The sequence below is a fragment of the Melopsittacus undulatus genome, chromosome 1 (genome assembly GCF_012275295.1).
Source record: "Melopsittacus undulatus isolate bMelUnd1 chromosome 1, bMelUnd1.mat.Z, whole genome shotgun sequence".
In the NCBI taxonomy this organism is placed as follows: Eukaryota; Metazoa; Chordata; class Aves; order Psittaciformes; family Psittaculidae; genus Melopsittacus; species Melopsittacus undulatus.
The window spans coordinates 126653849-126679000 of NC_047527.1; the positions used below are offsets into that span (position 1 = coordinate 126653849).

The 25152-nt window shown below is 37.7% G+C and overlaps 1 protein-coding gene across 3 annotated transcripts in view; it reads right to left on the minus strand.

The window, feature by feature from the left end:
- ETV1 (ETS variant transcription factor 1) overlaps nucleotides 1-8716 on the minus strand; it is a 65351-nt gene extending 56635 nt beyond the window's left edge. For all 3 annotated transcript variants that reach the window (XM_034067125.1, XM_034067121.1, XM_034067118.1), the window contains exons 1-4: nucleotides 8601-8716; nucleotides 7930-8063; nucleotides 7067-7154; nucleotides 5269-5316 (exon numbers count right to left, since the gene is read on the minus strand). In XM_034067125.1, coding sequence (XP_033923016.1) covers nucleotides 5269-5316; nucleotides 7067-7154; nucleotides 7930-7974 — 181 coding nt within the window. In that variant the 5' untranslated portion in view covers nucleotides 7975-8063; nucleotides 8601-8716. The remainder of the gene's footprint in view (nucleotides 1-5268; nucleotides 5317-7066; nucleotides 7155-7929; nucleotides 8064-8600) is intronic.
- Between the last annotated feature and the right edge of the window lie 16436 nt (nucleotides 8717-25152).

Genomic DNA, 25152 nt, shown 5'->3' on the forward strand with positions numbered 1-25152 from the left:
TAAAATATCCATCATTTATTCAAAGTGGCAAAAGGAATTGAAATTGACAGGAAATTATATACAAACGGTAGTATTTTGGATCCAGCTAAAATAAGACTTCAGGCCTCAACAGTAATGAGTCTATTGAGTTTTCTTTGATTCATTGTCACTTCTTTGTATCTGAATGATTGTATAAAGTGTAAGTATTCCTGAAAGACCTTGGGGGGGGGGGGGGGGGGGGGGGGGGGGGGTGGTTGGTTGTTTTGCTTTTTTTTTCCCCAGGAGCAACTGTTTCTAACAGAGGAGCTTTCAGAAGGCAAAACAGTGACAAATTTCAATACGGTAAAAAATACTATTTTCCCATAAGCACTGGATGTGCTGTCAAAACAATCCCAAACTCCTTTTACATGAAGTGAGATGCTCAGACTAATGAACTTAAAGGCAGTTCAAAACTGGCTCCAGATCTCAAAATCCTTCCTTATGTGAATAGTCTCTAGGAATATGAAGATGGGTTTGCAGAATCTGCTCTTCATTTGCTGCTATACTAAAAATGAGAAAAAAGCAAACTTAAAAGGGACACTCGTATTTAACATTTCACTACACGCCTCACGATACGCAAACCCCACTACAACTCTGGAAATTATTTTTTTGAGTAAAAGGCATTTACTTTTCCAGAAAATAAACATGTTAAAAAGTTTATTATTACACAGACTTTCAGACTTGCACATTTCTGGTGGGTTTCTTTCTTTTCGATTTCTTTTAAGGAGCATCCCGCTCCCTCCCCATTTTGCCTTATCTACTTTTCTCCATTTTTTGTGCACGGGTACTTAAGATCAAAAGTTATGAGTACCTGAAAGACAAATCTGTTAGATCACTAGACTCTAATAGAATTAAAAAAAAAGGCTATTGTTTGTATTACAAATTCCAAATTAAAACCTTTTCACTGCTTTTTAGAGTGTGTGTCACCATCGGACAGATCTCAACTATGAGGGTATTAAATTATCAGGTTTTTACTATTTTTGCTTCTATAAAAATGTGAACAGCTCTTGAATATGGCTACACAGCATTTGCCTTACACTGGGTAAATTTTACAACTTTTTGGCAGTTAACACTAGTTTGACAGAGTAAGCTGCAACAGATCTTCCCCGAATTAAATGAAGCCACTCTAACTACATTAATATTGGAAGTTCTAGTAGTTTCCTTTATTAAAAATAATATTTTGATAACAAGAAACTACTTATTTTCTTACTCTCTCATTTAAGAAATAAACTAGAAGTCAACACTAGCTTAGACATCACTGCGATGCTGGTGCACCCTTCACAGTCGGAAACAGAGGGCAGAAACCTGTTTCCTAAAGTTCTTTCTACATTTGGCCATTAACTACTTGAGGGAAATAGCCTGCTTTCAGGCATCAAGAACAAGCTTTTAAATACAAGTTACTTCTTGTACTTGTCCACTCAATTTAGCTAAGTTGCAGCAGAGGCATGAACCCTGTAGCTATTATTTCAAACCATTCACTGCTCACAAAATATTTTTGTATTTTTTCAAAGAACAACATTTTATTTTTATTTTTCAATTATTTTATTTTTCAACTCATTACCACCTGAGAAGGAATAATCTATTGCTTTAAGAAGCAGACCTAGTGCATAAATTTATCATTTTTCTTTGCTTGGGATGCCTTTTATATAGCTTTAAAAAGCTGTAGGAGAAACTAGTGTCTGAAAGAGTCATTTTAAATAAAAATCTGGGTTTTTTCTTAATTATTCCCCCAACATCAAATGCTTTCAACATAGAGACACTCTCTAAGACTTTGTTCTCTCTTTTCATTTTATTCCAGAATAAGAAGTAATAGCTACCATGATAACATTAGATTAGTATTTGAATAATTTTTTTCAAGTCACTGAACAACTGCTATCTGCCAAAACCAATCTGATTCCAAAAATATATGTAATCCATAAAGTTATTTTATGATATTATAATGACAAAATATTGCCATCAAATTATTTAATTATAAGATAATATCTGCATAGTATTTGCCTTGGTTAGCAGTAGGCAATTTTAACTATTTCTTTTTAAGTTTGATGGTTGAAACAATTATTAAAGGTTTCCCACTTGCAATTTCTGGCATCAGGAAACAGTTACAACCTACCTTCTGTCCTTGTATGAAAACTGACATGAAGAAGCCTTATTCAGAGATAGCTTTAAATCAAAATAATTTAAGATTCTTTCCTACACATTTAATACTACACAGAGTAAGAAGCAAACCTCATTTCCACAAAAATCTGGTATTCAGTTAGTGGAATACATTTGTAAGTTTTCTGTAAGTGGTATTCAGCTTGTTAATTATGGAGTAATAAAATATTAAAGAGGGTACTGAATTAAACTGTTTACATTTTGGATTAATTCTTTAATACATGTGAACCTTCCAACATTTTCAATAGGAAAAGAATACATTTATTTTTTGTTTATATGTTTACTATCAACTTGTCACAGGTGACACTAACTGTAAAAATCTCCAGGCTAAAATATGTGATGTAGTAGGGATAGCTTTAGAAAAAGCAAAACAACAACAACAAAGGAAAAAAAAACAAAACAAAAAGCTATCACTTTTTGTGTGCCATGAAATGTAACTCACTTTCTTCTCCTAGCCAGTAAGTAGGTTTTTTGACCTGGTTACTCCCCAGTGGGGATCTGAACTCGTGGGAGAAACCTGGTCAGCTGCCACTGCTTTTCTTAAAAAGGGTCAAGATGTTTTAAAATTTCATGGTCATTTCCCTGGCTCTAGAGCATTATGAAACAAAATATGTAAACTTACTAATGCTGCCAAACTGGCAGACTTCTAGCCTGTGAAGGTCCAGAAGAACACAAATGGACACATCTAGCAATGGGTAAACAAGTCTGACTTCAGAATCTGTTTCCTGACTAAGCTCACCCATGTAGACTTTTGAGCAGAGCTATGTCACCCTCAAGTACTAGTATATTATAAAGACTACCAAAAGATTTTTGGGGTGGGGTTTTTTTATAAAAACTTAAGACCAAGTTAATAGCTCAATATTTGATTTTCTCATCATGACTTTTTAGTGCTGGTTTAGCCTTTAAAAAAAGGCTATGCAAATTTGTGTTTTATAGAACAGCTAAACCATGGTATGGCCCGAAATACAGATTTCTTAAAGTATTTCTAGAACACTGAAAAAATCTGTAATACTTAGCTGTAATATGCTGTGGAAAATATAACGTTATTAATGTTATTATTCTCTGCTAGATGAAAAGGCAACTTTTTTTCTTTTTTAAATACTTACCAGATGATGCTTCTGCTTTTACAAAGGTTCCTCAACATAGCTGACACAGGACCAGACACCTTTCTCTCTCAAAACCTATCTAAATGCATTCAGTGACATAGACACAGCTAAAGAGAAAAAAAAGGCTCTCAAACAGTTCCTTCTAGTCTAAAATAAGCAGTGCCTCCAGAATTAAAATTGCCATTACAGTAATTTATATACCTACAGAAATTATTAAATTGATTTTAAATTCCTTATTATTTTTCAAACTTACATTAATATCTGCACATGCATTACGAATCTGCCTGTATTTTTCTGACCTACAATCAAAGAAATTTAATCATTTCCAGAAACAAAAACATCCATGCCAGAGAACAATCATATTAAAAGTTCTCTCCACCAAAAAACAGTATCTTCTGAGTAGCATTCTAACACACTTCTGGCTTGCTAGAATGAATGAGATGACACAAAATAAAGATATCCTTAGGAAAATTACCACAGGGATACACAGTTACAGCTGTATCTGATCATTATGCTACAAAAATGATCTCAGTACAGGACATCCTGTTTTCAGTGATTAGGAAAGAATCATATTAATTAATGAAAAATATATCCTCTGTTCCATAATTTAAAAAGGATTTTTATACTAGATACAGAATAACCACATGCCAAAAATAATGCTAGGAGAGTAAAAATGTCAGCAAAATAAACAATACTCCACAACTTACTTATAGGTTATGAACTTGACTAACTACATATAAAGCTGAATTAAAACAGAATCTAGTAAGCCAGTAGTCATCAGCAGTATTTCCCTTTCTGTGAAAAACAACAGCAAGCATTCCACCCTCCTCTCCAGAAAAACAGAAGATCTATTCTATAAACAGCTGTGCATAGTCCAGTATATGATAAAAATCAAACATATGTGAATACTCACATTCATTTACATCAGGATAAATTTGGAGAGATTATGTTAACTTGCATCAAAATCATGTTTATTTCAGATGCACAAGTTTACATAGAAATTTCAACCAGAAATATTAAGAGATAATGCATAAAAATATTTCTTTCAAATAAACAGGATTGTAAACATTGAAGTAAAAAGAATCAGAAAATATTGCTGAAGAGAACAAATACACTTCAATAAGCAGAAAGCTTTTGTTAAAGTTCTCTTAACGCAGCAGCTCATTTTTTTCTTACTGTTAAATGAATCTCTCAATAGCTACTCTAAATTCAGATTTCTACGTTATTGTTCTTAAACCTTTTCTTTTCAATAGGATGTGCTCTGCAAGATTACTTGAAATACTTAAAAGCACAAGCAGGTGTAAAACAGACCGATGACAGTTTTCTAATCATCCAGTACACAATCTCACAACTACAGATACGAAGACAAAAACAACATGCAAAATACTTAAAAGGTTTATGGAAAAAAAAGAAATAAAATAAAAAAATATAAGAAACAGTACTTTTTAAGTATTTCATACACACCTAATGTTCTGTGTTGTGAACAAGGTGGAAAGAAGACACTTGCACTTAAATCTTGAAGCATCCCGTCCTGATGAACCCAGAGAAACTAATTTCTGCCATCAGAAAAGTACTCCACCAGAACACCAAATAATTATATGTGCTGCTCTAAAGGAAACAGCAAGCCCAGTTCTGGCTGTATGTAGTCTCTCGAGGTACAATAATATAAACCTGATCAATTGCAATTAAAATCTGAACAGAGGCTTAGAACTTGAAGTCTTGGTGCATTAGTTCTTGCCAAAAGCAGATGTGATTGTGAGCTGGAAGCAATTTCTCCTGGTAATTTGTGATGACACTGGGTAGAGCAGCCCCAGAGTCCCCAAAGACAAACTCATCAGAGGCTCTAATGTATGCATGACACATGAGGTGGCTCTTTTAGAGCTCAATTAATTGGGCTGAACATTAAGACAGCAAGTTCAGGACTAGGGTTTTTTTTTCTTTCCCCTCCAGAGTTGTTTTTCCCATTTTTACAAGCAGTTTTTTCCCTTACCTTCTGCAAGCCATGTCTCCTGTAACTGGCTCAGATCTTGAAAGAGTTCTGTAAAAAAATGAAGACATGGATAAAAGACTAATACCTTTAATCTCTCCATAAGATAAAATATGTTTGAAAATATATTTTTCCTGAAGAGCAATGTACACTAATTCTATCTGGCAGTCAAACAAACAGACAAAGTAGGTATTTTTGGGTTGCAGTTAGTGATTTTTTTCTACATCTATTAATAAAAAAGAAGTACTTACTGTATTATTTTATCAGCTCTTGAAATAACAACCAGAATCTTAACCAAGCTCTGTAGTATAAAAGGCTCATTCAGCAATACACAGAAAAGTTAAAAATCATAATCTTTCTTACAGGTGAACTATTTCTCCCTACACAATTCTGGCCTCCTCCTGCAATATCTGCCCCAGATAAAGCTCTCTTGCACTTCACCCAGGAGTTCTGCCTGAGCAATGACTGAGTACTTCTATTAGTATGGTCGTAACTACCGTATAAAAATTTTGAAGCAAAGACCTAAGATGCTGCAATAGCAGCCAGAAATGGGAAATCTGTAATTCCCATTATGTTTTACTTTGTATGACAAGAGAATCACCACTATTTTCTCTATGCTGCACTCACTGTACTTCTTTAAAGTGAAACCACTTTGTCCATGGGCAGAGTTTTGCAGCAGGTTATCTTTTTCTGCAATTCACTGAAACCAACTGCTTATAATGGGTGTAAACCAGAGCTGCATTCTACTTACTTGCAAAGCTCAGAAAGTCAGTTGCGAAATTTCTGTTTACTAAGTAGGCCATTTGAACTGACAAATGGGTTAAAGTTACTGTATTTTGAGAGACTTCCGCTTTTATGAATGCTGACAGACAACTATTTACATACACTTGAATGACAGAGGCTATTCATTTATCCTGTGGACTGATACCTCACATTCATGTTGGCAAATCATTTACCTGAAAATCAGAAAGTTGTTTTCTTTTCAATCTACCCTAGATAAAACTTTTCCAAACAAGTAAGTAGTGATTTGGAAAAGCTAATCAATGTGCCCTCACCCCAATAAGTTTTATATTGGGCTGTAACCCCTATTTACCTTCCTATATATCTTATGTACTTACAGAGGTGTAGACATAGCATCTATACTGTAACCTAAAAAAGTGTTAACAGCTATTGCTAGACTACAGTTCTCAAGCTACAGTCATGTGAGCGGCTACTAATGGGACTAAGTTACAAATCTCTACCCCCCAAAAAAACTTCATCAACTCTAGACTTCCTCAAATGAATTTCCCAGGATTTTTAACCCTACACTGCAATAGAAACAGACTACCAGACGCAAGGAACCTGACTACTAGCTCTATAGTAAAGCCAGAGTGAAAACCAAGTCTCCACACCAGCATTCTTACTCCTGCTAGCACCAGTAAACACACACCAGTGAAAAGGATGTTAAAAGATAGGAGAAATGAGGAAAGCCCTTAATCTCAAGAAGCCTGAAGGTGAAAAAGCCAGGTGCCATAACTTGTGTCAGATGCTGCAAGGGCTTGGCCTCAGTGCATGACATCCGGGTGCCACATGTATGCCACATGACATATGTGTACCTAAAATGCAACATGGTAAGTCCAAGCAAGAGTATCAACTTCATGAGTTTATTGCCTTTGTCAGTTTGTTTTGCAGTAGTAAACAATTTTCTTCTCTTGTTTATTCAGAGGGATCTCAATATATTTATCTCCAAAATAAATGAAAAAAGTGCTCTCAAAAAGCTTCTCTGCATGGGGGGGGGGGGGGGAATATGACAAACCCTCACCTTCTGAATCATGAGCCAGGTCTCTGTTAATGAATTTTCTTTTCCTGACATTTGTCGGTCTCTCATTACAGTTTCTCCCACGCGGATTCTATAAACAGGAAAGATCAGTTACTTCAGAAATCTGAGGGTTTCTTGGTCTTTTTTTTCCCCTCATTTAATCAAGAATACTCAAAGACAGCATGAATTCTTTACATTTTCGAATAGGGAAATGATCATCTTGCAGCCTCCAATTTTCAGCAAAAGACATTGCTGAGCACCTACTATCCTCCAAAAGATTCCTGTGTCTTAAATGCAACACATTTCTATCTATGTAGACATCTATTTGTACATATACATACATAATGTTTTCAAGTAGCAACGCAGTATCAACCATGTATTTTTAGCATCTAAAGTACACAATAGCACATAAATCCCCCCCGCATAAACTACACAAGAGAACCCATATAGGAGATTATAATAGACTGCTTTGTTCCCCTGTGTTACTTATAACACTGTTTGCAAGGTCCTGAAAGAAGGAAAAAAAGGGGGGGGGGGGGGAGGAAATGTTAACGTTTGCCTCAACTTCATTCTTCTGAGCGTTGCAGGCAACCGCAGCCAGAAACTTTGAATGCAGCTGCTGCTGCTCTCTCCTCTCTCATCCGCTAATCATGTGCATGATTTTTCAATCATCCCACAACTGTCTTTGAAAGAACATGATGCTTTACTGAAATAACTAAGAAGATCGGCTCATCTCGCAAGCAAAGCTCCCAGACGAAGAGTCGCCCCTACAGCGGTAACAAAGCAGATACTCTGTCTGCAAAACTCCCCCACAGAAATAAGTCGGAGTCAAGTTTATAAACACCAACTCTGAACTGATCACTCACATTGGTGACCATGTAAGGCACTTGCTGGTCATAAAATCCATCCATTCTGCAGCTCTTCCACAAGTCTTAGCTCAGTGTTTTATTTACTGGGCATTTGATCTGGAGATTTCCTCGGGATCTGGACTCCGATCAGCCTAGAGGGGAATACAAGATGGCTTTTAGATTTAAGAAAAAAAAAAAAAATCATGAATGAACTGCTTGAATTTGCATAGCTAATTAACCTCAAAGAGTCCCATTCATAAAATCAACCCTCCCTTCTCTGCCTTCACCTGGGTTACACGCTTCTGCCAGGAAAACACGGCGCAAAAGCACTTCGGGGCAGCGGCAGAGAGCCCGGAGAGGGAGAAGCAGGGTTTTATTTACACTCGCCGCCGTACCCCGCGGGCGATCCGCGCCAGCAGCAGCCCGGACTCTCGCAAACGTGTGCTCAACTCGTAATGGCGAACGGCGGGGCTCGCCGCGCACCTCACGGCCGCCGCGGAGGCGACGGCGGCAGCGCCCGCCAGCCGCAGCCACGCACACACACACACACCCCGCGTCCCCCCCTCCCCCCACCACACGCACCGAGCCACCTTCCCCCTCCACCCTCCCCCCCCCCCCGGATGGCTTCCGCAGCCCACCTCCACCCCAATCCTTGCGGGGCGGCGGACAAAGTTGCGGGGCAGACCCACCTGAAGGCCACGCGCGGCGATCGGCTGCAAAAAATTCCCTCCAAATTTAATAAAAACATTAATTATTCCCCGGCACTTCCCCCCTCGGAAGCGGCGAGCGCCACTGACAGAGCTCAATCCCGTGGTTTTTCCTCTTCTCCTCCTCCAGGGGCCCCCGAGCCGCGCCGGCGGATCCCCGCCGCCCATTGGCTCCCCGCGCCCCCCGCCGGATCGCCGCGCCGCCCGCCCGCCCCGGACCGGACCCGGCCTCGCTGTCCCCCGCCACGGCCCCGACGGCGACACGGGGGTCGAGTCGCCGCTCTCCCCTGGGCACCTCTGCCGAGGGTGGCGGGGGTCGGAAATTCCAGCCCCGGGATCCCGGTGCGGACACACCATGTCCCCCACCCCCCTACCCCCCCCCCCCCCCCCCCCCCCCCCCCCCCCCCCCCCCCCCCCCCCCCCCCCCCCCCCCCCCCCCCCCCGCCCCGGGGCAGTCAGGCAGCCCCTTCCCCTCGCATGTTTTATTTTTTAAAATAATTTAGAAGTTTCTCCTCCCTGACTCCGAGAAGCAAAAACCCAAACCCAACACCACCACAGACACGCGCCTTTTCGGATGGCAGAGCAGTCCCGCCACACGCCGCGGGCGCCCAGAGGTGAGGTGAGGGGCTCCCCCCACAACGGCGGGGCCTTCGCCCCGCTCCGCCAGGATGCGGTGACATCCCAGTGTGGATGGTGGTTGGTTTCGCTTTTCCTTTTTTCTTTTTTTTCTTTTTTCTTTTTTTTTTTTAACTAAGCCGAATCATAGAAAGCAATTGTTATTTCTACTAGCATGACATAATTTCTAGGTTTTGTGGACAGAATTTGGCAGCATCCAGGCACCGGATCTAGGGGTTTTTTGGTGCAGCGGTGCCAGGACCCATCAAGCTCAGAATTTCTGAGGACTTCTCAAAGAAAGTGAGCTTTCTTTTCTCTGTGCAGAGTGGCTGCTGGAGGGCTGTGTCCAAAAGCTCTTCCCTCTCTGAACTGCCAAAAAGCACCAAAGCAGATTGTGTGGTTTCGTAACAGCTATATTTGTCCTCTCTTTGAGCACAGAATTCCAGGTAGCACAGGAATCAGGTGTTAAATTTAGGTATTCATGACGCTGTCTTGCTGCGAGATACGAAGTCTCAGGTTTTTATCATCTGATGTAGTTCAGCAATTAACAGACAGAGCCCCAAGCTAGCAAGTGCAACTCTGCCCTCAGCCCTTTCAGGCTTTCTTTATATCTGATGGCGTAAAAGCAACTAAAGAAACCTGCTTTTGCATAAATTGCTCACAGTGGTATTGACAAGATCCAGGTTACTTTTTCTGTACCATATTTTGAAAATTGCAGTTGTTTCATGACACTATCCTGGAGCATATTACTTTTTGCCACAACCCTTCTTTTGACTTTCCTTTCTCATCTCACTATTCAATACTCACTTGCCACTTGTCCTGTCCAGCCAAGGAAGACGAAAGCACCCCCATTCCCAGCACTTCTTCCCATACTGCCTTGTCAGGGAAAACATCCACTACCAGCATCTTCTTTTCTGTTTCCTTTCTGCTTCTGTTTCCACACACACACCCCAGCACACCTGGAATTACAAGAAAGTAATGGCATTCTAAACGTTATATAAACCTATAATCATTTTATTGTGTTCTTGGCCAAGTCTCAGAGTTGCTGCTCCTGTAAGCCACTTTTGTGATATAATAGGGAAATAAAACTCTACCAAATGCTCCAGGTATAAATGAAATTTCCTAGATAATGAGGGTATCATTTTCTTATTTATACTCAGACTAGAGCAGCTACAGAGATTGTGGGAAGGCTGTGGCTGCAGATTTTCCCCTGGAGAGCATGTGGCCACTTTAAGTCATGGACCAGAATAGCTGATGAACCTGTTGTCTCCATCTGTCCACCCCACTCTGCTGAATGGATGTGTGGGCCACCTCAGCCAGCTCCCAAAGCACTGGACTTGGCTTGACCATATACTCTTCTAAATCAAAGTCAGTGATGGATTGTCCTACTTTTAAACAGTGCACTAAGAATCTGTGGTGTGTCAGTCAGATGACCTGATTAAACCAGCCTCAACTGAAGTTTCTGAGGGACCTCAGACCTATCAAGTATTTGCACTGCTGGACCCCATCTTGCCCTTCCCCCCTCCACAGCCTGTACCTCAGAGGCTGCTGGCACAGCACCATGGTCAGCTTCCAGCACACACACACACCCAGTTTTGGCACCCTGGTTTACAAAGGACATTGGTACTGTGCAACAGCCAAGCTCTTCATGCTCCAAGCTGGCCTGTAACTCCAAGAGCAGCCATGCATTAAAGGTGCCGTGATAGGAGACATGTATTGCTTGCTGTCACTCCTCACATTGCATAGCTCTTCCTTCCCACCTCCCCCCAGCTGGTCCTTTCACACATGCTGGGGAGAGAAGAAGAGTAAAGCTATTTCGAAGCCCTCTTTATCTTCATCTCTATTCATCCACTGTGCTGAGTGGTACTCAGGGAAACTTCATTAAGAGGTAGTTGCTTACAAGAAAAAAACAAAACAAAACAAGAAAACCCAAACCCACCCACACATCTACTGGCAACTCCAAGGACTGTGTGCTGCAGTCTTGTACCATCACCTGTCATACCTGTCTCACGCGTAAACTGGTGTGGCCACAGTAACTAGTTCTTAATTTCGAATTTTTGTCCAAAATTCTTACAACCTTGATCTGGTTTTAATAAAGATTTACATTTTAACTACTGTTTTCAGAAATCAGTACTCTTAAATACTTTTTTAAAGATTCCTTTTAGAAAATCAGAAATTATCCCCAAAATCACTTTATTTTAGTTGAAAGGTCTGACCAGTTTCTGCCAAATTGAAAATATTCTAAGAAAATGTGCTGAACTTTTTTTACTAGAAATGATTGCTTTAAAAATTCAGCTTTTCTAATGGTACTTCTTTAGAAGCAAGGTACTTGTTTTCTTTTAGAAACAAACAAGTTCAATTACACTGTAAAGCTTCACTATATATTGAAAATAATGTATTATTTCCATTTCATAATGGCAATGTGTGCTTCACACACCTAAAAAAAGACAATGGAAAATATATTTCTTACTTGATTTGACACACTGTGGAGCTACAAATAATTGCTGTAACATTAAAAACCAGAAGTAAATCCAGTCAGAGAAAAGAGAAGATTTGATAAACACCCATTTCCCCTGGAAAATGTGAGAAGAATTTAACCAAGGTTTCAAATAAAGAAATATACCATCATATAATCCAGTATGATAAAATCTGAGTTCAGTATATATATAAAGTAAGATTATGAACTGACTTGATAACATGACAGAGAATTACACTCAAAAATGCTTCATGATGAAAAAATGAAACTTTTGTACACCCTCATAAAGTTATGCTTAAATCAAAGAAAATCCTTCAGAAAAAAGGATAGTCACAACTGAAATGTAATAGGCAAGTAAATTTCAAAACAACATTAAGTTAAAAAAATCCTAGTTGTTTTTCTGAAATTGTTTAGCTCAAGCATCCCTTCCAGGCATTTCCCCAGTAAATGTGATGTACTTCTGGGTCCCATATATAACAAAAGGGATGCTTGTCAATCCAAACAACTGTTGAACAGCAACCTTTAAAACATAGTCTATAGCAGACTCAAAGTAACAACTAACTGTGTGACTGACTACAGCAAAACCTTGAAAACCTGATGAGATTTCTTTCTAATAAATCAACCTTTGACCACGTTTTAACCTCCTGATGCTAACTCTTTCAGCAGGTTAACACTGCTTGTTTTATCATGACACTACTGGTATACAGTAAAGTAGTATATAACAGCAAAATTAAAAAGAAAAAAAAACAACAAACCAAACAGATAAATTAATAGGGCAGTTACTTGCCCAGCAGGATAGCTTTTTGCAAAGCCTTTCATTCAAACAGAGTGTCCAGGACCAAACCAATTAGGGAAAAGGAAAGTACCAGCAGCAAGAAAACACATGAACATTATACCCATATGCTAAACTATCAGATGTGGAACTAAAAATAGAAGCAAACAAGTATCTTCAAAGAAAGAAGGAAAGAAAACAAAGAAGTAAGCTCAGTTTGACTGTTTCTAATATATGGATTAATAATATATTGTATACACCATTGTAATTCATCATTGTATACATCATTGTAATTAATTGTAATTGCATAAACATAGAGTCCTCCATGAGTAACCACATTTAAATGTCCATCTACCTGATGATACAATGCCAGGCAATTTTCAATAAATGTTTATGTACTAAAAATTTTAATTTTCCTGGCTGGCACAATTTAAGATAGTCCACAAGCAGTGTAAGAAACAAAAGCCCAAACAAATCTTTAATTGCAGAGAAGTGAAAATAAATTTAGTTTAACATATTTTCAGCCTGCATCTTAACTAAGACTTCAAACTTAGGGTTGACTATAAAAGGTTTCAAAAAGTGAAGGGCTGGCAACTCTCTTAGAGCACGGGCCCATTTTCTGGAGCACAGTAACCTCAGTATTGTTCTGTCTCTGCTAGTAGTCCTTTAGGTAAACCCTGCACAGGCAACCCCTGTTATCTCACTGTTTTTTTGTGCCTATAAATTGAGTCAATGATACTTTCTTCACTTGAGAAGTACTGTTGAAAATAATAGGAAGCCTTCTACTATTGATTCTGAGATCCTGGCTGCACCTAGCTCCTTGGATTTTCTTAATATAGCTCCTTCTAAATTGGTGAAGGGTGAAAATCATGCTACACATACATAGTAACTTCAATAACAGTTGCTACAGAACATGAGTGGGTCATCTAGACCTGTGAATTGATGCTCAGAAAAAGACACTCAGCTCTGCATACCATCACAACCAAAGCACTAAATCCTCCACAGCAAACTACCAAAGAACAAGCTAAACAAGTTTGACTTGTATAGATCATCCATCTATCCTGTCTCAACAATACTTATTCTCTGACCAACTGAACAAATCAAAATTAAAAATTACTAGCCCAGTATCTAACAGAGCAATATATGAGTCACTGGAAGAACAAGCCAAGTGAAAACATGTAAATTGTAATAGGTTTTTGCAGGGTCAGTGAAGTTTTCAGCTTGCTCTCCTTGCAATTACACTCACAAAATGGCCAGCCATGGTTAAGTGATAACAAAGTAACCTAGAAGTAATTCCAATATCAGGCCAGTCAAAGAATTTGTGCACTACCCCTAATCTCACAGATGGCTTTAATTTGCATGTCCTCCCTTGTGAATACCAAGAGGGAATCAGGCAAACACTTCAGAATCCTTCACATACTTTATGTGAGATTTCTGCCTCACTACAGTTCACAGGGGTTGTAGAAAACTTCAAATCTCTTTATGCACTTACAGTCTAAGACAAACATGAAGGAAGGAAAAGGAAGATAAATGCTTAAAGACTGTGTTTACTAAGTTTGTTGGAAAATCTGTTGTTTCTTAAGTTGTTCAGTACACATTCAATGGCTTTGGTCATTATTTAAGCCCTCCTGACAGCCTGAAATCCAGAAGACACAAATATGGTACAAAGTGCCCTTTCAGAATTACAGACTCTTACTCAAGATCACTGTTGGACATGGTCAGAGTTTGAGCACAGGTATTAACATAACAGCAAGAGGTCTGTAGGAAAAAGCAATGCCATGTATTAAGCAAGTGGCTATAATGATAAAAAAAAACAAGACAAATGCTCAACAACCAAGCAAGCTTTTGGACCCAAAAAGGCTTATCTGCTGTTTTTTAGAAACTGCATCAACTGGGCTAATAAAAAATATGACCCCTCTCTACAGATGTTCATTTATATGTTTTAGCAGTTACAGCAGCATACTATTGCTATAGCATACTATTAGCAAGCATCATATTATTAACATTATCGCACCTGCACTATTAATACATTAAATATCTGTGACTCTCTCCATATCCTAATCTTCCCATCTGGAGCTACATAGACACATGTGAAATCATAAACACCTATAACCATTAAGACTTAAATGCCCTTTTTTGTGTGCCTCCCACTCTTATACCCAGGTGTCTGAATACAACATCTGAGTGTTCCAAAAGAAACAACACTAGAGTCAAAGGACAAAATATAAGCCCAGCTCCAAGCACATAAAGTAACAAAACACTGAAAAGCAGATACAGATTACTTATTTGAAGGAAAACTTAAAAGACAGTGAATAGTGTTTCTTAACACTTTTCTAAATAGTAAAGACCTGTTTTATAGCAGAAACTAATCAAAGAATCATAGAATACCAAACCTAGAAAAAGACCTGGGTAAACCATGATATTAGTTGAAGAGCATATTTATTGCAAATGCGGCTTCAGAGACAAACTCTTCCCCAATCCTCACTTAATTAGGAAGCTGCTGACAAGAAGGTGAAAGGTATGTGTTGCCATTTACTTTCAGGTGAGAGATGAATTTTTTGTGTCCATTGGCAGTAGGGCCCCCAAATGTGTTATGGAATAACTAACATAGGAACAAAGAACAATAAATTCTGTGAGGATAATCAGATCACATATTTAATGTTCTCAATTTGCCACATTTAATATGTTCCATAATTTTTAATTGCCAGGAATGCCAGCCTTGCAGCATTAAAGCTTCTGGTCTCAGTTCTAGAGAGCATAGGTATTTGTTCATAAAACAGAAATGAATATGTGCCCTCTGTCCCACTCCAAACTGGTATCCTTGACAGGCAAACGTAAGGAAATAGGTAGTACCTAGGTATGGCTTCTAACTGTGCCAGAGTGAGGCACTTTTAATCGGAGATTTTAGGATAGCATTTGAAAGAACACAACATATGAGGTACGTGACCTTTCCATAGGAACTTTTCCCATACAAAGCAGAAAGTAAGTAGCAAATGTGAGTCACTGCAGGCTTTCATTATTGCTTGTATGGCTATTAGAGCTGTTAGGCAGCTGCCTAGAGCAGATGATACCGCAGTTAAACTACATTGCAAAGAGCTGAAGGCAGAGTGCTTCTATGAAAGATGGTTGAATAGAGCATGGGAACCAGGGGGAGGATGGCAGTACTGTCAAGGAGCTAGTCTTCGGTAGCATGACATGGCACATGCAGGCGGAAGTGCCAAAAGAGAAAGTGAAGTTCAGAGATAAGAAAATTGTAGGTAGGTAGTGACTGGGGAAAACTAATGTTAGCAAGTTTTAGACTGAGGATTAAAAAATATTTCAGTTGTGTGGTAAGCAAATTCCTCATTGGGAAGAAAATCCCACTGGGAAGAAATAACCTAAAAATGGAGCTTAAAATTATATGCACAAATGCAACAGCATATACAGGAACTACAGGCCAGAGTCCCCCCAAATGAATTGTGCAAGTCTTCACAGAAACACTAAAATGTCACAGTATATGTACCAACACAATAACATCTGAACCCTTAGAATTATAAAAGGTAACAGACGCAAAACATTTACAAGCAGGAAGTGATCTCTTCATTTAGTGAATTTAATATGCTTTCATTTGCACCTCCCAAAAATCTGTTAGTGAGATAGGAAAGCATAATTCAGCTCTTACGAGTATACCAGGGACCAGGAAGAGGGACAAATGTTTCATGCTGGGAGAATTTCAGTCATATTCAAGGACTTCATTGCTTCACTGACCTAGCTATATTGGATCACCAAATTCACCTCTGATTTCAGTCTTCTACATAGAGTGCACAAGGTTACCATGCTTTGCAACTTTGCAATTCATTTGTTTTCAGTATTTGAAAAAGAGGGACAAGGGAAGAACATTGAATGTTAGGAATTTAATTTTTTTAAGTGTCATGTTTTAATAAGACATTAAGTTGCTGGTTCATATTGGATTTTATTTCCTCATAAAGGTTTTTTGCCTGTTTTGAAGAAGAAATTATATTTTAAAAACTTCTGCATTCAAACAAACAAAAGAAATAAAAAAGGAACTGAAAGCAGGAGGTGGAATTGAAGCCCCATTGTATGTGACAAGGGCTAAACTGGGCAAATATAGTCTAGCCCCACTTGTTACTGCTCCAGGTTCACTACTGGGAAGTAAACAAGACGAGATGACTGCAGCTTAAAGGAAGCTGCCCAGAAAAGGTGCATCTTGCTCTCTAAATATCTTGCTCTGGATCCACACAGTTTTAGGCTTCTCGGGTCTGCACAACCATAGAAGAATTCACTGATGACTTTTTTTTAATATACAAAAAAGGAAAATCAGTTCTATAACTAAAATAGTACATCTGAGAACTGTCTGCCGCCTTAATAAGGGAACAGCATGTGTACTGTCCACAGCGAGGATTCTTGTAGCACAGTGACATTTCATGGTTTTAAAGTTTCTTTCTAAGACATTGCAGGCTGGAGAAATCACTCTACTGTAAGTGTGAAAAGCATTTTTTTACATAATGAATTGCTCATAATCCATTCCGCACCATCTATTTCCTTGTGCATATTATTCTACCTATTCATCTTTATCATTAAAAATGTGTAACTGAGTAGCAAAGCAGAGATTTTGAAACCAAAGTCTGTAAAATCTTCTGTTCTATTTTAAAGGAGGAGGAGGGGTATGGATTTTAACTGATTTTCAACTGATGTTACTTACTCTTTACTGTAGCTTTATATTTGTTCTCTGTATTTCTTAGGTTGGCATGGTGTTAAACTGGGTGATACCTGCTCTACATACAAGTCTGGAAACACCATAGACCAAGACTTACAAGTAACTGAAGTTTTTTTGTGAGGGGTTTTCGGAGCGTCTGCAGAAAAAAATGTACTATTGTGAAAAAGATCCACAGAGGCAGCTGCTCTTAAAATGTCATGCAGCAAGACACAGCAAGGGTTGCACAAAGTTTCCACTACTTTTGAAAAGAGTGTCAAAATAAAATAATAATAATAAGAAAAAAAAAACCAACAAGAAAACAGTTCAACAAATGCCAGTCAGTCTGAATGGAAATTTTCAGTTTGGCAGAATTTCAGAAATCGAATGGCAGAACAGAGGCAGAAGGATCTGACATTTATTTGCCTGTGTTTCGAAATCCCATCTTGGTTGAGAAAGAGGGAAGGAGAAGAAATAAACATCTCTAAGAAAAACAGCAATATAAAAGGTACAGTTTATCTTTGATAAGACTCAGATTATTTGATTACATCATGCCATTCATATAATGATCTATTTTATTTCTTAAGATTTAAAATATAGTAATCATATTTGGCTTTTGAATGTAATAGGCTTCACTGGCATTCATTTTTTCAATTTTGGTTTGGGTTCATCTTTATTTATTGTAATTTTAGTTTCAAGTGCTAAGTTTAGCTCTCTTTCAATGTTAATTGCTGTGTTTATTTTTCTTTTTAATTTTAGAGGCCTGCAGTACAGTCTGAACTGGAGATTAATTAAATTCCTGGTAAATCACATTCTAACAGGAAATGTTGGAATCCCATTGTGAACAGGGCCAGGCTATATTTAAAAAAATTAAAAGATCCTCTCATTCAGTTAGAATCCAGTGCAAAAAAATAAGTACAGAAGCTCAGAACAACACAGAAGTCCTAAGATTGTAGGTTTGCCTTGGGAAAACCATAAGAATGTAAGACTTCTTATATCTAAGGTTACAGTCTCTGATATCTTCACTCAGGATATACTCAGGAATACTTTATTCAGGATGTTCCTGTTACAAACTCAGTTGGCTCTCTTATCATCACTATGCTTTTGATGATGGCCTAAGGAAGAAAGCTGGATTCTATTCACATCTTACAAAGGAAAGCTCAAATTTACTAAGCACAGTCCCGAGTCCTTGTGACTCTCCCTCCACTACCCCCCGCCCCAGGAAGATACAAAGGAAAACATACCTGAATTTTGAAAATTTCCTGCTTGCTTTTTCTTAATGTCAATTCGCCTTATAATTCATAGCAAACATGTGCCAAGTGTCTGAGGGCTAGCAGTGGACTACAAGTCGAAGAAAAACTTTCCAAGGGGGACTTTCAGTATTCAAAGTTGATACAATGATTTTGTTGCCCCATTTTCTGACCTGGATACCATTCTTTACTGTCAAGTTCTTTTGATAGGATGTCAAAATACTAATTTCAAAACCTGAAAGATGCACGATGAAAACTATCCTTGCTTCCTAGGGAGGTTCATGTTGTCATTACCATAAGTATGCCATCTTTGGTATGAGTTCCTTGGACAGCATAGCCACAAAGGAGCAGTGACATACATAAAAAAGGCACCTATACATACAGACACATGTAAAATTATGCAAAACCTAAATACTCCATTCACAATTCTACCGATAGAATAGTAAAAATCGTGTAGTTGACAGATACAGGTTGGTTTGTTAGGACATTCTTGGACAATGCTCAGAAACTTAAGCAATGAGTAAATTGTTAGAGCCATGCATAATGCAGCTTACCTTAAATGACATCAAGGATGCCACAGTTATAAATTTACATTAGTTTAAAAACACTATCAACAAATTACAATAGTAAAATGAAAACGTATCTAAATATTTTGGTTGAATCACCCAGTAAATGTGTGGAGGTCCATAAAGTACTTATCCATATTCCAGACTTAAATATTGAACCAGACCAGCAAATGCAGAAAGAAAGTAAACTAAACCTGGAAGCTGTGAATTTGAAAACTTAGAGAAAGGAAAATTCAAAATTATTTTTCTGAAATAAAAAATGTCACTTCTTAAAGACAACCAATGTCAGATGGATGTTAGTTACAAAAGCATGGAAAAATTCCCTCCCCCCAATTTAAAATGTTCCCACATTTAGGCATACATGAATGTATTAGCACCTTTTTATTATTAAATGAAGCTGAAAGTTTGCTACAAAGACTAAAATAAATATATTTACAATTAACATTTCCTGATTTGTAATCTGTATATCATTATAGAGTAAAAGAGAAAAAAGAAGACCAACCTTAAAAAACAGGGAAGCAAATGTTTGAACATTCTGCATGTTCAAAACTGGTGAACAGTTTAAGAGCATTTCTATTTCAAACATACCATTGAAAATAAAATTTAAAACAAAAAAAAAAAGAAGGACACACATCAATCTGTTGTTTAGGCTCAAGAAAACATCTTACATAGATCCCGTCATTTCAAATACAAAAATACTTTGTTTCCTCAAAGGTATCATTCAGCAACCTTTCAAAATAGACCATGAGATTTATTTATTTTGCTAGATTCTGTAAAAATAATTTTCAAACTTTCTCTGGTCCGCTTATAAAATGATCTTAGTTAAAAGGACTCTTTTCCCCATTCTTTCCCCACAATCCCACAAACCCGTAGCAAAATGTTATTAGCAAAATGTTATGTCATCATGATTCATTATGAGGTCATTCAAATTTTGTATTTATCACTAGCATCATTTACTCTGATCAAAACAGCTTCTCTTACCTTGATCAAAAGCCAGATGAATCCACTCTGTGCCAAAGGTCTGCATTTGAGTAAGCAAAAATTGCCTTCGTCATCCAAAGAGTAATTATTCTCAAGCCAGATATTGCTAACGAAGCACCAGATATTTCCACTACTCAAACTTTTTACATATACACAAATCAAATATTTTCTATTGAGCCACTTGGTATCTCACAGGGACTTGAGATCTCCACATGTTTATGCTCATTTTTGCTGACATGGATATAGAAAGATTTTTCTATACTTAAACCTGTTTGCACTAGCTGGTTAAAAACACATTTCTCACTGAAAAAATCATCATGATCATGAGAAAATCTGGTGGTTGATAAGAGTAATCATTCTACGAGTACAGTATTTTTTGTAGGCAATTTTGCCTAGATTTGCTTTCTGGACTATGATTACTGACTTAGCTTGAAAACTTAACTGAGAGTTTGCTGCTCCCAAGAAATCAGAGAATTACAACAGAACTTCAAAAAAAGCATTTAAAAATGCAACTAGAAATCCTCTCTTTCCTCCTTCTTATAGATGGTTTGGGCTAGAAGGGAACTTAAAGATCACATAGTTCCATCCCCCTGCCATGGGCATTGGCACCTTCCAGTATACCATATTGATCCAAGGGCCATCCTTGGAAGTGTTTAAGGCCAGGCTGAAGGTGGCATCCACAGCTGCTCTAGGGCTGTACCTCACCACCCTCACTTCTTTCTAATGTCTAATCTAAATCTATCCTGTTCCTGTTTAAAGTCCCTTGTCCTAGCGTTACATGCCCTTGTAAAAAGTCCCTCTCCAGTCTTACAGGTTTGCCAAGCCCTTTTGCAGTTCCTTTATGAAGATTATGCACAGTCTTATTTCCTCATCTAGAGGAAATAAGAAAAATGTGAGAATTGATAAATCAATGTCTTTCTTTTGTTTTCTTCCTTTATTATGTTAAAGAAAAAGAAAACAACCAAACATTTGAAAGTTCACAGAAAGTATAGAACTTTCCAGATGCTTAAACATATTTTGTTAATAAATGTTGCAAATTGCCCTAAGCTTTATTTATGTGGTGCTGGCTAGTTTTTCCTGATCTTTTCTCCTCATCTTTAAACTTTTTCTTCTGCAATGGACCATGGAAAGAAGGCTTGGTTTCTTACCGTGGGCACTTCCATGATTAGAACCTGTTAGAAGCTGTTGTGAATTGCCTGCAGACCATTTACTTGGCCCTGAATTTGACAGGTTATTAAAAAAAAAAAATTAAAAAAATGATAGATTATCTAAATATGATGCTAAATATGGAGAAACGTGTCACATTCTCATTTGCATTAATAGTTTAACCAGGACTGTTTGGCATCTCTAATCTTGAATTGTCTTATCTGTTATGTCTGGGGAAGCTTCTCAGCATGAACTTGAAATGTATTTAAGACCTTGGATCATACATATCACTTCTTCTATTACTGCTTTAGTCTATTTTTTTTTAGTAGTTCAATACATTTGCTGTGTGACTGTATATTGTGGGGAACTGGGAGGGGCATTAAAGCTACTTAGTCCACGGGCTTTAAATAAGATCCTTTTTCTTCTCCAATAGTAATTCATCTGTGAAATTCACATAGTTACTATCATGGCTTTAAAACCATCCCACAGTCATTAAGCAGATATATTTGTTGCTGTTTTTAAATCATCCCTTACAAAATTGTACATCTCCTGTGTGCTGTCACATACTTGATAAGCAAACCACTGGAAAATGTTGGATGGATGATTGAGCTGCAGCTCTGTTTTTAAAGGTGGTAGATTGGATAGTCCACTTAGCAGACATTCTGATATTTTCCACATCAAGTTTTTCTAATGTCACCAGAAGTATTTTGCTATACTGGCTCTCAGTTCAATTTATTACATGAGGCTTTTTTTTTCCAGGCTGGCTCCAGGTACACTAAAATGTATCGCTAATTTGTTTTTCACGTATTCCTGATTTCTTCACATAAATAAACAACAAAAAAGCCCACCATCCAAGTCTGAACAAATACAAATATTTTTATTCTGACAGTTAAAAAAGTAGTAGGTAGAAATACTTCAAATTACCTTAAATGACAGGGTTTAAGTTTATAGATATTTTTGATGACCAAATTTTTTTTAAAAAGTATCTTAGCTGTTCTGAAACAAATTCATCTTACAAGTTTTTTGGAAGCCACTCAAGATATTGTTTCATATAGTTTATTATTCACATAGTTTTAGTCCAGAATGAGTATCAGGTACAAAGAGGGATGCTGGCCTAATTTCCAGCATAAAGTACGGTGACAGATAGTTGAGCTAGTGTTTCTGTAATTGTTTTAGCTTTCCTCCTTACTAGAAAAGAGTAACTGTAGACTCCACTGATTTCTTTAGTGTTGAAGAAAGGACTTGATGATGTCAGGTCACAATTTGAGCCAATGTTTGTAAAATTCCTTGCACAGCTTTAGAAAAGCAATGTTATTTCACCATTTTCCAACTAGAAGTTGCTTCATAGTGGCTTTTGATTCTCCAGGAGGTATGTGATGATACAGTAGCTTCTGCATAAACTAACTTAGGCTCTTCAATAGTCTTCCAGTGTCATTTTGCTGCAACAGCATAGTAAGTCAAAACTAGTTAAGATAATTTTTTAAAACTTTTAAATATGTCTAATTTATCCAGTGGCTTTTTGTTTGTTTGTTTTCAGCAATAGGTCTTTTATTGCATGTGGGGCAGTCAGCTAAGTGTACCTTATAGGGTTGTACAGTCTATGAAATTTTGCAAGTTCACTCAAAAAGCCCTTTTAAGACCTTAAATTCAGAGTTTTTTCCTGAAAGCACAAGCACCTCCATGATTAGAGCTAGAGAGACCAGATACTTCTGAAATTTACTTTAAAGAAGCACACAAACCAAAAAAACCCCAACCAAATTACCACAACAACAGCAAAACACATCATGCAGGGAACTGTGCACTTTGGGAAAATGCTGGAATGGCAACTCAAAGAAGTATCCACATTGCGCATTTTAAAAGTAGCAGGTTTATGTTAGGTTTAATATAGCAGAGAAATCTGTGCTGCCAGTACTGTCTGACAAACATCCCTCAGCTTTTTCAAGGGGAACACGTCTAAGGGAAGAGTGCAGTTGAGTCTTGATGAGCATTTAGGCTTAGGCTTCTGAGCAAAGACTGTCAACAAGAAAAGTATTCTTGCCAACTGTAGTGGTGCTTTTGCAAGACCACTGAACACAATTTATTTTTCTGTCTGAAAATAGCATTCCTTATATTTGTCATACTTTCCATATGGATATCATCTGCTGTTCTGAATGTTTAATGGTGCAATGTAAGTATATAGAAACATGTTCAGAAGCCCTTTCTTATCTGTACAAACATCTCCAGAATCAACTATTAGAAAAATACTACACATAGCTTTAGAGAGAAATACTAAACACAACTCACCTCAGCATGAATGCAAAATCACATTCATCCTATTTATTATTGTTAAGATAAATTGGTAAATATCAGAATGACAAGTACAAAAAAAAAAGTAGTTTCCTTACTTAGAGTGATGATGACGGTGTCATCTGCAGTTTATTAATAGCAGGAGTTTATTTTAAACAGTGGTTTAGTAACCATTAAAGAGAAAGAGCTATCAAAAATGTTAAATATCAAATGAGCTACATCTAGCAATCCTAAAGAAGAGATGTGGGAAACTGCATGAGCTGATCAATTCATTTCATAGTCATCTGCTGCATGACTTTTGACATGACCTGGAAGGATTGTCTCAGTTTCCTTTAATTAAGGTGAAGGGGGAAAAAAAAAGCACTAAGAATGCTGTTGCTTTAACTGGTCAAATTTTGTAAATTACCCTTGGAACAGATCACATTTCACCATTTCTAAACCCAAATCTGACTTGTCAGTACAAATTTGACACAAGAGGTTTTATTTTCATTTTAATTATTGATACTCGTCTGATTTTCAAACCTCATATTAATTTTTTTTGTTCTGACTAAAAATTTTTTCCATAGAGATGGCAATTACGCAGAATGAGCTCAGGACTCTTTTTGTCTAGGGGTGCTGTCCCTGGTAATGCCCAGTGTAACTAATGATAGTGGAGTATAGGAGTCTCCAGATGGGAATAGGAAAGCACAGAATTGCTTTCCTAAATATAGAATTATTTAGTTTTTACCTAAGGATGTAAGACAAATCTTTAAATTTTCTATACCCCTTATATTCACTGAAACTGGGAAAAGGAAGAACATTCTCCTGAAGTGTGTATGTGGTAGGGAAATACAAAATATCACCTGGGGGGTCTGATTTACAGGAATTACCTGATGCCCCCCCAGTCCTCCCCAGGGAGATGGGCAAAATAAAGAGCACATGCAGCAAAAAAATAATGTCACCATATCAACACTAGAGAGTCAAATATAATGGGCATATCCAAACTAACATATACTTGACATTCTTACAGTCAGAAATTCTTCTTAAGACTTTCATGTGTACATCTGAATTTCAGCGAAAAGTTTCAAAAACTGTTGATGGAGATGACAGGAAAAACTTATTCTCACATTTCAAGCCAAAATGAATTTTGATGTTAGAACTCAGTTCACACACACCACACACTACTGACAAGGTGGTAGCAATGACCGTATTTAGAGTTGGGCTCCTTTAGGCTTGGCAAGTTGTGTTAATTGTATGTTCCAGTTCACCTAATTTGCCTAGCTTTTGGAGTAAATTAATACCTTAGAGTGAAAAGAGAATGTAATTCAAATGTTTGTGAGGATTTTAAGCAATATGGTGTGTTTTTCTTTGACTGTATTTGAACAGAAGAAGTGTGTGGGAAGAAATAAAGGGAAAAGAAAAGCAGCAGAGTGTGTTGTACTTCTCTTGACCATATCAGACCATAGAGACTCCCAGAACTTTCCCATGCTTCCCAGAAATATCACCCACACAAGGAACACAGCCCAGAATGCTGAAGGACTGAAGCTGGGACCTCATCCCCACAAACAAGAGTCCTCGTGGCTTCACAGTTTAAGTGCTTCTGAGAACATAGCTCAGATCTTTGGTGTACCACAAGTATGCAGCCGTTTTGTTAAAAAGTCCCAGCTGTATAGTAATCAGCACACATTTTTAATCCACCCATTCTCTGCTGTGATACTTCCATAGAGCAGAGAATTTTAACAAGCAACCACAGTGTTCAGATATAATTGT